The 13,365-nt window shown below is 40.7% G+C and overlaps 1 protein-coding gene across 2 annotated transcripts in view; it reads left to right on the plus strand.

The window, feature by feature from the left end:
* The first annotated feature begins 290 nt into the window (after positions 1-290).
* The window catches only part of ANKAR (ankyrin and armadillo repeat containing), a 72,374-nt gene continuing 59,299 nt past the window's right edge, over positions 291-13,365 (plus strand). The window contains exons 1-2 of one of the 2 annotated variants that reach the window (XM_040475627.1): positions 291-2,053; positions 3,901-4,544. In XM_040475627.1, the coding sequence (XP_040331561.1) occupies positions 3,944-4,544 (601 nt within the window). In that variant the 5' untranslated portion in view covers positions 291-2,053; positions 3,901-3,943. The remainder of the gene's footprint in view (positions 2,054-3,900; positions 4,545-13,365) is intronic. The other variant, XM_040475628.1, reaches the window with a different exon arrangement.

Raw genomic sequence — 13,365 nt, forward strand, 5'->3', positions numbered from 1 at the left:
CTCCAGCAGAATACTTGTGTGTAGGTGTTTTGTTTTGTTTATTCCTCAGAGGGCCTGGTTTCTTTTTAGAACCTTCTTACTACTAAATTCCATAAGCCTGGGATGAGGATCTGTGTTAGTCCTTAAACAATTTTTCCCAAGATTTGAAACAGTTGGAACAAACCATCTAGGTACCTGAGCAAAAAACTTTTAAGTAGAAGAATTTACATACATTGTTCATAAGTGCAAACACGCAAATCTCTTAAAGAAGCAGTGATTTTTTTCACATCCCCTGCCCTGAACAGCAATCATAAATTTTTAATACTACCTCCGTAGCAGCTGAAATAATGACATGGTTGGACTAAGAAATTCTGCCCCCAAATGTTATAAAACCACCTTGTTGGCAAACTCTGTGGAAAAGTTGAAGCTATCCCCCTTGAGGTAGCAGCAACAGCCAATGAAGTTGGGCATTCCCCTATTCACAAAACACTTCTCTTGGCTTCTGTGACTAATCTTGGTCTTCATGACAGCTGTCTCTGTGTTCTTTGGTAACTCCATCCTCTCCACCCAACCTTTAAATATTAAATTTCTCAGGTCTCCCATCCTAGGTTCTGAGCTTTTTTTCTCAGTTCTTTCCCTCAATGATTTCAGCCACCCCCTTGGCTTTTGTCACCGTAAGAATGCCCAAATGTATGCATCTACTGCAGGCTGCCATTCTAACCCGAGTTGTATATCTACAGCATATATGGCATCTCTACTTGGGTTCTCTTACAAATATATCAAGGTCAGTATGTCCACAGCTGAACTCTTAATCTTGCCTTGATCTCCCATTTCTCCTGACAAATTTGGGTGCCACCTGGACAACCACTCTCTTATTGAACACTCAACCCCCATTCAGTCTGTTGCCACTTCATTATTTCTCGAATCCATCCACAGCGCTGCATCTCCGCTGCCACCGCACTAGTCTGTACCTAGCATCTACTGCCACCAACCCAGCCTAAACTTTTACAATGAAGCTCAGAATCATCAACTCAGCGACCCGGGTGATCTGGCCCTCATCTGCCTCTATGGCCAGTTTTGTGCCCACGTCTCTCTAGTTCTTTAACCAAGGTTTTGTTTGGTTTCTCAAAAAGTTCAACTTTCTTCTCAACTGGATTCTTCATCACCTGTTGTGCCCCGTATCTGGAAAGCTATTTCTCCAACTCCACTTGGATAGCTCTTTCTCATCTTCCAGGCTCAGCTTAAAATATCACTTCCTCTGGGCACCCCTTCCGAGCCCCTGGTTTTGGTTAGCCTTCCTTCATATGCTATCATTACATCTCACATTATCACCCTGTTTCAAAATACTTGTATGATCATCTGTGTAACTGGAAGCACCTTGAGGTTTTGTGTCTGTCCTGCCCTCCAGCGGTCTCCAACTCCTGGCACAGTGCCTGGCTCATAATAAACGTTCCATAAATATTTGCTGACTGAAAGAATGATGATGGAGGTAGGATTCCAACTCAGGACTCCTTCGGGGCCTGGAGCCTTCATCTCTGCCACTCTGGTTTTGTGTTTTCATAGAGACAAATCGTGAAAGGGAAAAGTAATGGGGAAGCACGGTGCCCAGAACACGCAGCGGGACTGAGTTTTAAAGAACGGAGGGGCTGGGACACCTGTACGGGAAATTTCAGCAGTGCCGTGTGACCGCCGAGCGGGGGAAGGCCCTACGCGCGGGCAGGCCCTACGTGCCGGCGGACACGGGCGCCCCCTTGCGGCGCAGCCGGGGTATCCTCGCGCCAGAACTACCGGCTTCCACACGCAGATCTCCCTCTAGAAGCAGAGGACGCCCGGGAGGGTCGACGGAGTGCGCTGGGCAAGCAGTCCTCCGCAGGGAGTCTCCTCAGGGGGACTGCCTTCAGATCCCACCCGCAGCGGTTCCCCCCTGCTCTCGCCCACGCGGGGCTCCGGACGGTGGATTCTGGCCCAGGGAGAAGCCATTCGAGACGGCCACCGTCCCTGGCCTCCAGGAATATTCTAAGGACCAGTGTGGACGCAGTCTCCCTCTCCTGGACAAGGCAATAATCATTTCAAAGTAGGTGTCTTCCCTTCCCTTGTCCTTGCCTTTTTCTCGCGTCCATGTGGGCATAGGTCTTGGACAAACCTGGCTTGGCTCTAATTCCGAAGGTATGAAACCATAGGCACAGTCTGTAAACTTCCTAGTCTCCATTTCTGCGTCTACCTAGTGGGGATACCAACGCCTATCTCAAAGAGCTGGGTTCTCCAAGTGTCCTGCCCGAATTAGCAGTATGGACATCATCTCTAATCTTTCAGAAATGCAGATTCCCTGGCTCACTCCAACCGACTGAATCAGAAATTCTACAGCAAGTTCCAACAACCTGTTTTAACAAGCCCTAGAGGTTTCAATACAGGCTAAATGTTGAGAATCACTATATAAGAAGGGCCAATTAAATGAAATAAATAAAATACTATGTAGAAAGAACTGGACAAATAGTAGATGCTCAAAAAACAGTGCTTATGATCATTATTTTTCCAGGAACAGAAAGGCATTTAGTTACATAGAAGCAGAAAGTTAAGCAGGCTCTTCTTGTCTTTCCTTTTCCTTTAAGCAGGTCTTTATTTTCTTGCTTTTAAAAAAACTGAAAACAAAACAAATCTACAAAAAGCCTTCTCCAACAAAAAAGGAATAGATACGCAACAGTAGCTTCTCTATCAACATTTCTTTTTGACATACTTCTTAGTGTCTTTTGACTTCTTTTGAAAAGCAGAATATGATTAATGTTAAAGGCATTTTCTTTTAATGTTTATTTGTTTTGAGAGAGAGAGAGAGAATGCGTGAGAAGGGGCAGAGAGATAATGGAGAGAGAATCCCAAGCAGGCTCTGCTCTGATATCACAGAGCCCTACATGGGGCTGAATCTCCCAAACCATGAGATCATAACCTGAACAGAAATCAAGAGTAGGATGCTTAACTGAGCCACGCAGGTGCCTCAAGGTTAAAAGTTTTATTATTTTATTTTAACTCAAATTTCAACTTTCTTATGGTGCAATTAGCTTAAGATTGAAAATTGTAATAGAACTACCATATGACCCAGCAATTCCACCTCTGGGTATTTAACTGCAGAAAATTAAAACACTAACTCAAAATGATATATGCACCCCCATCTTCACTGTAGCATTATTTACAACAGTCCAGATATGGAGACAATGTAAGTGTCCATCAGTAGATGAATGGATAAAGAAAATGTGGGTAATGTGTACAACAGAATATTCAGCCATAAAAAAGAATGAAATATTGCTATTTGCAACAACATGGGTGGACTTTTAGGGCATTATGCTAAATGAAATAAGACAGAAAGACAAATACTGTATGATCTCACTTATATGTAGAATTAAAACACACACACACACACACACACACACACACACACACAAGTTCATAAATACAGGGAACAGATTGGAACAGATTGGTGGTTGCCAGAGGAGAGGGTTGGGGGGTAGGTGAAGTTTGAAGGGAGTCAAAAGTACAGACCTCCAGTTATAAAATAAATGAGTCATGGGTGGTAATGTACAGCATGACAACTACAGTTAATACTGCATTGCATATTTGAAAAGTTGTTGAGATAGCAAATCTTAAAAGTAGGTATCACAAAAAACAATTTTGTTACTATGTATGGTGTTGATGTTAGCTAGACTTATTGTGATCATTTCAAAATATCTACAAATATTGAATCGTTGTGTTGTAGACCTCAAACTATTATAATATTGTATGACAACTGTACCTCAATTGTTAAAAATGTTATTAAAACAAGACTGAAAATGTAATGGTTGATCATGAAACAACCTAATAAAGGTGCAGATTTATTTCTTGAGAAATCTAGCTTCATTACCATGACAAATTTCATTGCCTTTTTCTTTTTAGTCATTGCAGAAACTTCAGAAAGGACACCTACAATTAATGAGAAATGTTAAGATTGCCCAAAAAAGGATTACCTAGATTTGATCAAATTCAAGATGAAGAAACCTACCTGGAAAACTTATCCGTACAGAGAAATGCTTCTGTTTTTTTTGAAAAATATGATCGGAGTGAAGTACAGGAGTTGCTAACTACTGCCTTAGTCAGCTGGTTGTCTGCCAAAGATGATGTCCGTGCTCAGTTGGACATCCCATGTGGAATTATGAGTCAAATGAATAATGTCAGTTTCTCCACTGCAATCCTTCTGACTCCTGTGGACCCTGTTGCCCTCTTAGACTATAGAGAAGTTCATCAAATTATAAGGGAGTTGGCTGTTGGAATTTATTGCTTTAATCAAATTCCCTCAGTCAGTTTAGAAGCTAATTATGATCAGAGTTCTTCTTGTCAATTACCACCAGCTTATTATGATACCAGAATTGGGCAAATTCTGATCAATATTGACTACATGCTGAAAGCACTGTGGCATGGAATATACATGCCCAAAGAAAAACGAGCCAGATTCTCTGAATTATGGCGTACTATCATGGACATTGATCCAGATGGGAAGCCTCAAACAAATAAAGATATTTTTGCAGAGTTTAGTGCAGCAGGTAAGAAAATTTAATATGTTTTATTAGAAGCCATCTTTTTAATTTAGTAATTTATCTTTGGCTCAGTTTTACGTATTTAGTCACATTTCTTAAAAGAGATATTTTGAACTCCAAAGAATCTTCAATAAACCTTTCATTTTTTTCAATGGCACCAAAATTATGTTTAAGTCTTGCGTCTTTCATCTTAACCTCCAACTTCTGCAGAACAGATCAGATTTCAAATACTTGATAGAGTTTTCAGTTTATACCTTTTCTTACACAGCCTAAGTAGGAAAATCAGTAATAGAGTCAAGAGTAGAATTGGAATGCAATGAGAAAAATCTCTGACCTTGAAAACAAAATGATTGCCAGTTTGGTTAGTCATCTATAATGTCATTTTTGTAAATCTCAAAAATGAATGATATGAAAGTTGAAGTTAAGGATCAATGTGCATCAATGATCTAGCTTTGGTATTTTAGTAGTATTTGGTTTAATAAGTATTTTTGGTTCACCTAATTTTTAAATTCCTTCTTTTTTTTTATTTTTTTAAATGTGTAGTTATTTTTGAGACCGAGAGAGGTGGGGGGAGGGGGAGAGAGACAGAGCAAGAGGGAAACAAGAGTCTGAAGTGGGATCCAGGTTCTGAGCTGTTAGCTCATGAACCTTGAGATCATGAGCTGAACGGAGGTAGGGTGCTTAATGGACTGAGCCACCCAGGCACCCCTTAAATTCCTTCCTTCTTAGGGCCTGACTTCTCTAAAGCCTGTATATTCACAATAGGTACCACTAAATCCTGTGCATCTCCTCAGCAAATGTAAATTTTTTATTCTTAAAAAAAAAAAAAAAATTCCTGTAAGTTCCTTGGTAGCAGGCCAAATGGAATGGAGAGTAAAATGGAAAATGTGTGCTCCAGACAGTATTCCCGACTACTTTCGCTGATTAAATATATCTAATCATTTTCTAAATAGATTTCCAGTTTGTGGGCACAGGCTTAAAGAGAAGTCTCAATTCAGTTAAAAATGTACTAGAATTTCACTTGACTGGAGGAAAGAGCACAGCAATAGATTTTATATAGATTTTAATCTCATTGGAAACTGGAAAAGGATGACAATTTGTCTTCAGGAATAAAATGTCACTCAGACGCTTCCTTTCTTGACTATTCTGAGAACAAATTTGTTGATTTGTGTATTGCATGTAATTGTTTGCACTTTATGGGGTTGATATTCAAAATATAAGATTTTCAATCTTTATTCAGTGTGTTTTTATACATAATCTTAATATGGCAATAAGTTTCTGCATAACCTTACTAAGGAAGAAAAGAATTAATATTCTCCCCTAATTAGCCACATTTCCCTTGGCTAAATAGATCTAATAACAGAAGCTTTTAATGATTAGGTGGAAAAGAACCACTTTTTATCTGAATTGTACATGTAATTGAGGAGAAAATTACCTGAAAAAGACTTTAGTTTGTCAATATAAATCTGGTTACTAAAGCAAATGCCCTGAAAACAAAATTTATTGTTTCTTAGCGTCTCAATAAAATGTGGAAGAATTGTGATCATTTGAATATTTAATATAGTTAATGGTAAGGTAGTTTCATGGAGTTTTCTTATTTTTCCTTCTGTCATTGATAGCTAAATAAAAAATTATACATACACATACAAAATATACATATATATGTTCAAAAAGGACTCTAGTTTGATTTATTCATTTCACAAATATTCACTGAGTTTTTATTTCTAGCTTAGACACAAAAGTAAGTCTGATGTCAAGAACAAGTAAACAGGAAGCTTACATACACATAAGCTCCATGAAAAAGAAGACCCTTACCTGCCCTGTTTATCCCTATGTTTTGTGCCTAAGATAGTCCCTGATACAAAGTAGGCATCAACAGATATTTGTTAAATTGAATTAACTGAATTGAGTTTAATTGAATCAATGAAGAATTAAATGGGAACAGGGGTGTTACACAGCTTGAGGGGATTTCTACCATTACCAGTTGATCAGATTGGAAATTAAGTCTAGCATGGATGTCCCAGAGGGATTTAATAACTGAACTGAAGGAGCAAGTCCTCAGCAAGCATGTCACAGATAGATAGATCAGCTCAAAGTTTTGACTAAAGTGTCCAATCAGGATGATGTACAATGACTACAATTGGATGGTCATTCCCCAACCACCACATTCAGAACTATACACCACTGAACACTTCTGAATTTGGGCTAAGACTTAAACCACAGAAGTGCTTGTTTGCTACTTATGCTATTTACTGTATCTACCACTGGACTGCTGTGAAGTTCAAGTGCCTGAGAATAAGGTTTGCTTGATGGCAGTGAGGCAGCCTGACTCACCTGCTCTGGGTTGGGTTTTCGGAGATGTTTCAGGCTCTGTAGCCTTACTGTACTAGCAAGCAGTACAGTCTCTTGAAGATGGTATTTCTGTGTCTCAAAGGTAGTTTAGATAGCTAATAGCTCTCATTTCCATGCAGGGTAATCAACTTCTGTTGAGAGCAGTCTCCAAGAGTAGTGAGTATAAGGCAGAAATTCTCCTCTTGTGGGTGCGAATTATTCAATCTGTGGCGTTGGTGGAGTAAGGACTAATGCCACCTGGCTTGGTGCAGAGTACCATAGGATTGGAGGGTCACTGGCTTCTGAAAGATTATAGCTATAACTGGAACTAACAAATCCCTTCTTGTTGTTCAAGTATTTGAAGTGAGAAGGCTGAAGCAATGAAAAATATTGCCAGTAATATCTAGTGAATTCCATTCATTTCTGCATTCCCTTGACAGTTCCCTCTTAAAGGACACTGACACTTTGGCATGATGTAGCTGCATTGTTGAAGAGAATATGACATGGTCAATGTCTTAAAAACACATTTCAGTGTTTTCCTAGAAGTACTATCATTGCTGGTAGTTTACAATCTCCAAGGCTAGATCAGGTAATGTAAATAAATTAAGATGTCATTTTGGTAGTTGATGACACTTCTATCCTGGAAGTTGTCCACTAATCCATTTGCTAATCACTGGAAGACAGCAGGGAACATTGCACAAGCCAGATGATGTTTCTCTGTAATTGAATTGGCCAAGATGTGTCTGGGAAACTAAGTTGCATGGTTTGCCTTTCCTGATCGAGATGATGGCAAGAGCTTTATGAAGAATTTGAGCTCTACAGATGTTAAGGATCAGCAGATATTGATAGTGGTTTCCAATGATGTTTGAGACTTGACAATTCTGACAAAAATTGGGTTTGCTTTTCTTCCCTTTTTACGAAGATTACTTGGAATCATCATTCCCACCTGGCATTTGTCAAGCAAGGCAAGGGCCAGAGCTGAGAGATTTGACTGGTAAAGAAACAACAAGCCCTTTTGAGAGTCACATATTTAGGTGGAAACTTTCATCATAGAAGTCAAATTCTGGAGAGTGATCTGGGTTAGAGGTACATACTAAGGAGTCATTCACATATGAAAGTCTGAAAAGCCTTTGGATCATTTGGTGAGAATATCAATAAGGGACAAAGCCATGATAGGAGGGAGCATATGTCCTACTGTGTAAGAACAGAGGGCTTCTGGTTAGTGGATGACAAAATTGAATATATCATGTGACTTCATGGCCCACCATCTGGTCTCTTCAGCCCAACTATTGTATCTGAGGCTACCCCAATAAAGATCCTCTCAGAGTGATGCTCCTGGTTAACAGGATCAGAGACAGGTAGAGATGTTCTAATCAAGTTGTAGGGGGTGTGGGGGAGCACCCAGAGACTAACTGCCTACATTTTCAGGGATGATATTAAAAATACTTAACCACAAGTACAGCATGATCACTGAGCAATAAGAACAGACATCAGCCATAATGTTGGAGTAGGATCTCAGAGACCTCTTGTTTGTCATAGGTAGCCTTTGCTGGATCATGAAGCTTTCCAGGAGATCCCAGGGGAGGGAGGTATTCAAACAGCTTGGGGCTATAGCAATTCAGTTTACCAAACAGTAAGAAAGGGATCAATATTTTTACAACCGATGTGGCCATATTGATACATGTCAGCTAAATATCAGCTCCAGACAGTTCTACTTAATTCTCCTTTCCTGGCTGGGAACCCATGTCTAGACTAGTTGTGACTCTGATCCCTTTTTCACTGTATATGAGTGAAGCTGGAAATCTTTCCAAATTCAGTCACTCCACCACCATGTGCCCTTGGGGAAAGTGCTGTTACATTAAAGCACTTTGTAATATTGGCTGTCAGGCCATCAAAGATGAGCATCATACCAAGACGGAGATTTTTTTCTCCCTTACTATGCTTGGGAATCTGCTGAAGCACCAGCAGCATCAGTATGCTTCAGGCACTGTAACAATGGTGTAGTGCAAACAATGGTATATGACCAAGCAGAATGCACACCAGACCTTTACGGGAACAGGAACAGGTACGGGCTCCCCATCATGCACCACATTTGGAACATCGCTGTGAAATCTTGCACAGCCCAAGTGTCAGACTTGGGGAAAGGAACCCAGACTCTTAGATTGTGGGGCTTTTTATACTTCATGATCAGGGAAACAGCAGGTCAGAGGCCAGGTACAAAGGCAATGTGTATTAGCCTAGATTACCCCCAAATTAGAGCCTGAAATGAGGGCTTAAATCAGGGTAGATTATAGGAAATAACTCTAAGGAACAGAAGTGGGGGGCAGGAAAAGTGAATAGAAAAGGAGGAAACATCAATCCAAGGATGTGCTGCTGAGCTTTCATTAAGATCCATTTTGTAAGGACTCTGAGGAATCCCATGGAATACACTTCAGAATTGTCAGCCCAAGGGATGGAAGAGGGCAGTGTGTATCCCCTGACTCCCCCTCCTGGATTGGTCAAAGGTTGCTCCCTCACTCTCCAGATTTGTTCTTGCATTGGAATGACTGGATGGGTTCCATCAGAAGTCTAACACAGCAGTGGTAGAGAAGTCCCAGGGTAAAAATAAGAGCCATGTGGTGCATCTGAAGCAAAGCACAGTTACATGTTTGTGAAGCTGGTTAGGGCAACAACAGCTAGAGTGAAAAATACAGTCTGGGAGGAAGTGAGGTAGAAGTGTCTGATAAACAGAGTGACTCTTGGAACCTTGGCCCCAGCTCTGTCCTCAGTGTTTGAGGATAATGCTCAACAGAGGGAATGCTCAGAGGAATGCTCAGAGAGGGAATGCCACTCCTCCACTGACTTGACCAGGAAACTGGGGTCCAAGCCTTGTAGTTGTGGCTATACAAGGGCAAGCTAGCAGCAAGAATTTCTATATCATCATCCATATTTGGGGAAGTGGCACCTCCTCTCTTGGCATGACTGAGAGACTGGGCTCAAGTCTTGCAACTGCCCATGTCACTGCTCTCAGAAAACGATAGCAACAGCAATAGAGAAGGAGAATCCCAAACTCCGGTCATATTACCTAGTTTTCTGTAGGGGATTTTAATTTCTTGATCTGAATAATTCTTGGATTCTTCAATGTATTACATAAGGTTTGTAGGATGAGAGGAAAGAAGGAAAAACATATTTTTGTGATAGAAAAATGTGGGAGTGACTTTTAGTTAAGACACACACACACACACACACACACACACACACACACACCAAAGACCTTGTTTAATACTACAACTGGAAGTGAATTGGGTTTGTTTGTTTTTTGGTTTTGTTTTTTATGCCTCTGCTTATTCCCTGCCCTTTTATCTGTAATGCCCTCCTCCTGTCACTTTACCTCACCCTTCCCCATTCTTCCCCAGGTCATTGTTTCCCCCTTCTCAAGACTTGATTCGGACACAGCCTCCTCTGTCCTATGCACACTGTATCATTTTGTATTGAAATTACTGATTTCATCTCTGTCTCCTGTATTAGCCCTTAAGCTCCTTCTCAAGAGCACAGAAAAATGTCTTTTTTGTTTTTAAATTCTCAGCACCTTATAGCGCGCTTGCAGATAGTAAACTTTCAATACTTGTGCAAATTAAGTGGTTAATAACAATAGAATGTGAAAGAAAAGGTATTGAAGGAGACTCTTGGGCTTCTAGTTTGAGGAACTGATAGATAAATAGAATCATTAACCATGACAGAATGAAAAGAAAAGCAGATTGGGGGGAGATCAAGGATGAATTTAGTTTGGGAGTGCTTCTGTGACGTTCAGATAAAGATAAGTACTAGGCATTGAAAAGAATTGAGTTCAGGAGCAAAAAGCAGGGCAGGAGATAAGATTAAATTAGCATAGTATAGAGGTTAAAACAATGGAATCTCGTGTTTCCCCTCCCTGTCCTCCAAATTCAGTTATATCCAATTTTTCTATTAAATCCTTTTTCATTTTCTATATTATGACTTTGTACATATCTGATTTGTATAACATGCTGTGATCACACTTCCTCTAATAACTTTTATTTTTTGTGACATGAACAACTGTGTCATTAAAACAAATTAGTTCAGTTTTCCGATTCAGCCCCAAACTTTTGAACAGCAATATCGAACTCCTCTCAGTACAGCGAAATATCAGGTAGCGCAGCAATTCCATTTTTTCCCTTAGCGATGTCTCAGTCCACACCTTCCTTCATTCTCCTATGTTCGCGTGAACTGACTGGTATCTTTTCCAGGCAATTTCTCTTCCGGTTCTCCAAAATCCTTTCTCCCTTTCTCGACCCTCGCAGCCCTGCCCGCCCGCCCGCCCGCCCGCCTTTCCTCCTCCCCTCCCCCTTTCCGCTCCCAGTCCCGGTCTTTCACCTGAGAGGTTTTCCTCATCTGTGTGGAAACACTCGCAATTTGTTCTCATTTAGAAGTGGGGCAGGAACAGGGCTTGCTGACTGCTACCACTGCACTGTAGTGATCGGGAAGAAACCCTGCCCCTTCACTGGGGAGCTTCTCCCCACATGTTGTATTAGTAGGTCTTTTCTCTTTGATCCATCGGTTTCCCGCAGACTCCCGCCTGGAAGGAGGGCGAGACTGGGGCCAGAGGAGGGGGAGAGGCTGAAGATGTCCCCCTTTCAGCGCGCAGACTCACTTTGCCGGGTTTTCAGCTCAGCCTCTCCTCCCGGCCTTCAGCGGTGCTGCTCAAACCTTTTAGAGAGGAAGGGGAGGGGCTGTGCTGTCTGGGGAAGACGATCGGGGAGTTTCACTGCACCAATTCAGACTTCGAACCAATCTTTTTTTTTTTTTTCTTCTTCTTCTGCTGCTGCTGCTTCTGTTTCTGCTCCGGGGGCCCCCCCTCCTCCTCCCCTCCTCCTCCCCCGTTCTCCCCCCCGCCCCCCCCGTAAATCTGACGTGACGATCTGTTAGATTCTACAGGCTTCCAATTTCTAAGCCTTCCTAACTTTCTGTGGGGAGAACGGACTTGCTGCCTGTGCCACCTCAGGCTACAAAGTTTTAGGCGTGTCAACAATACTCTGGCTTATGTTTAGTTTTTTTTTAAGCTGTCAGAAATACTTTAATTTCTTTATAATTTCTTAAATTTTGCAAAAAGGAGGTGAATCATAGTGGTCATTTAAAAATCCAAGTGACAATGAGAAAAAATGAAATATGGCCTTTTGTAGCAACGTGGATGGAACTGGAGAGTGTGATGCTAAGTGAAATAAGCCATACAGAGAAGGACAGATACCATATGGTTTCACTCTTATGTGGATCCTGAGAAACTTAACAGGAACCCATGGGGGAGGGGAAGGAAAAAAAAAAGAGGTTAGAGTGGGAGAGAGCCAAAGCATAAGAGACTGTTAAATACTGAGAACAAACTGAGGGTTGATGGGGGGTGGGAGGGAGGAGAGGGTGGGTGATGGGTATTGAAGAGGGCACCTTTAGGGATGAGCACTGGGTGTTGTATGGAAACCAATTTGACAATAAATTTCATATATAAAATAAAAAAAAATAAAACTACAAAGCTACGGTAAAAAAAATAAATAAATAAAAAATAAATAAAAATCCAAGTGAGGGGTGCCTGGGTGGCTGAGTTGGTTAAGTGTCTGACTCTTGATTTTGGCTCCAGTCATGATCTCGCAGTTCGTGACTTCGAGCTCCGTATTGGGCTCCGCACTTTCGGATCTTCTGTCTCCCTCTGCCTCTCTCTCTGTCCCTCCCTGCGCGCTCTCGCTCTCGCTCTCGCTCTCGCTCTCTCGCTCTCTCTTTGAAAAATAAATAAATATTTTTTAAAAATAAAAATAAAAATGTAAGTGTATTCTGCTTTTTTTGGAGGGTTTTTTTTAAATAGATTTGAGGAAGGAAAAAGAAAAAGGCAAATTGATGTCTCATTTACACGTCTAAAGCACGTATGTTACAAACGCCACATTTTCTGTGAAGTCATTTTGTGATTCTAAGCAGTTTTCTCAAGCTTAAATTAAGGGTAACATTCTAAGTGTAATTGTCTTTAAGAAGACAATTTGGCAGCAAGGAAGTCCTTAATTTCATCATAAATGGGAAGAAAATGTAACAGGAAATTTGTCATTGATAATAGAGAAAAATCGAGTTTTAATTCTTACTTATTTCATCACGATTAGTTAGCAGGAAAGTTCTTACTGTATATGTTTAGCTTCTGTTATCAGCAAAAACAAGAAATGTGTAATAATATAAGACTTGGAAAAGCAAATTATACTTTTGGCCAAGTGAGAAACTGATGCCCTGTTTAAAGGGAAATCACATTTTCTTGTTCTTCCTTAGTTAACCCTGATTAAATATGGGACTTAGGTTGTTTCCATGGTATGGTGTTTCTTTCCTCCAAAGACAACGGAAATCTATTCTAATTCTACAAGCTTCCATCTTTCTTTACTCTGCTTAGTTAGCACTCATCAACCTGCTTTTCATCTTTAATAATTTTTTTGGCATCTCATCATCACTTTGTCACTTTAGTAGGATTTCAAGATGA

Source organism: Herpailurus yagouaroundi, unplaced genomic scaffold (assembly GCF_014898765.1).
Source record: "Herpailurus yagouaroundi ecotype Mexico unplaced genomic scaffold, PumYag 140, whole genome shotgun sequence".
NCBI lineage: Eukaryota > Metazoa > Chordata > Mammalia > Carnivora > Felidae > Herpailurus > Herpailurus yagouaroundi.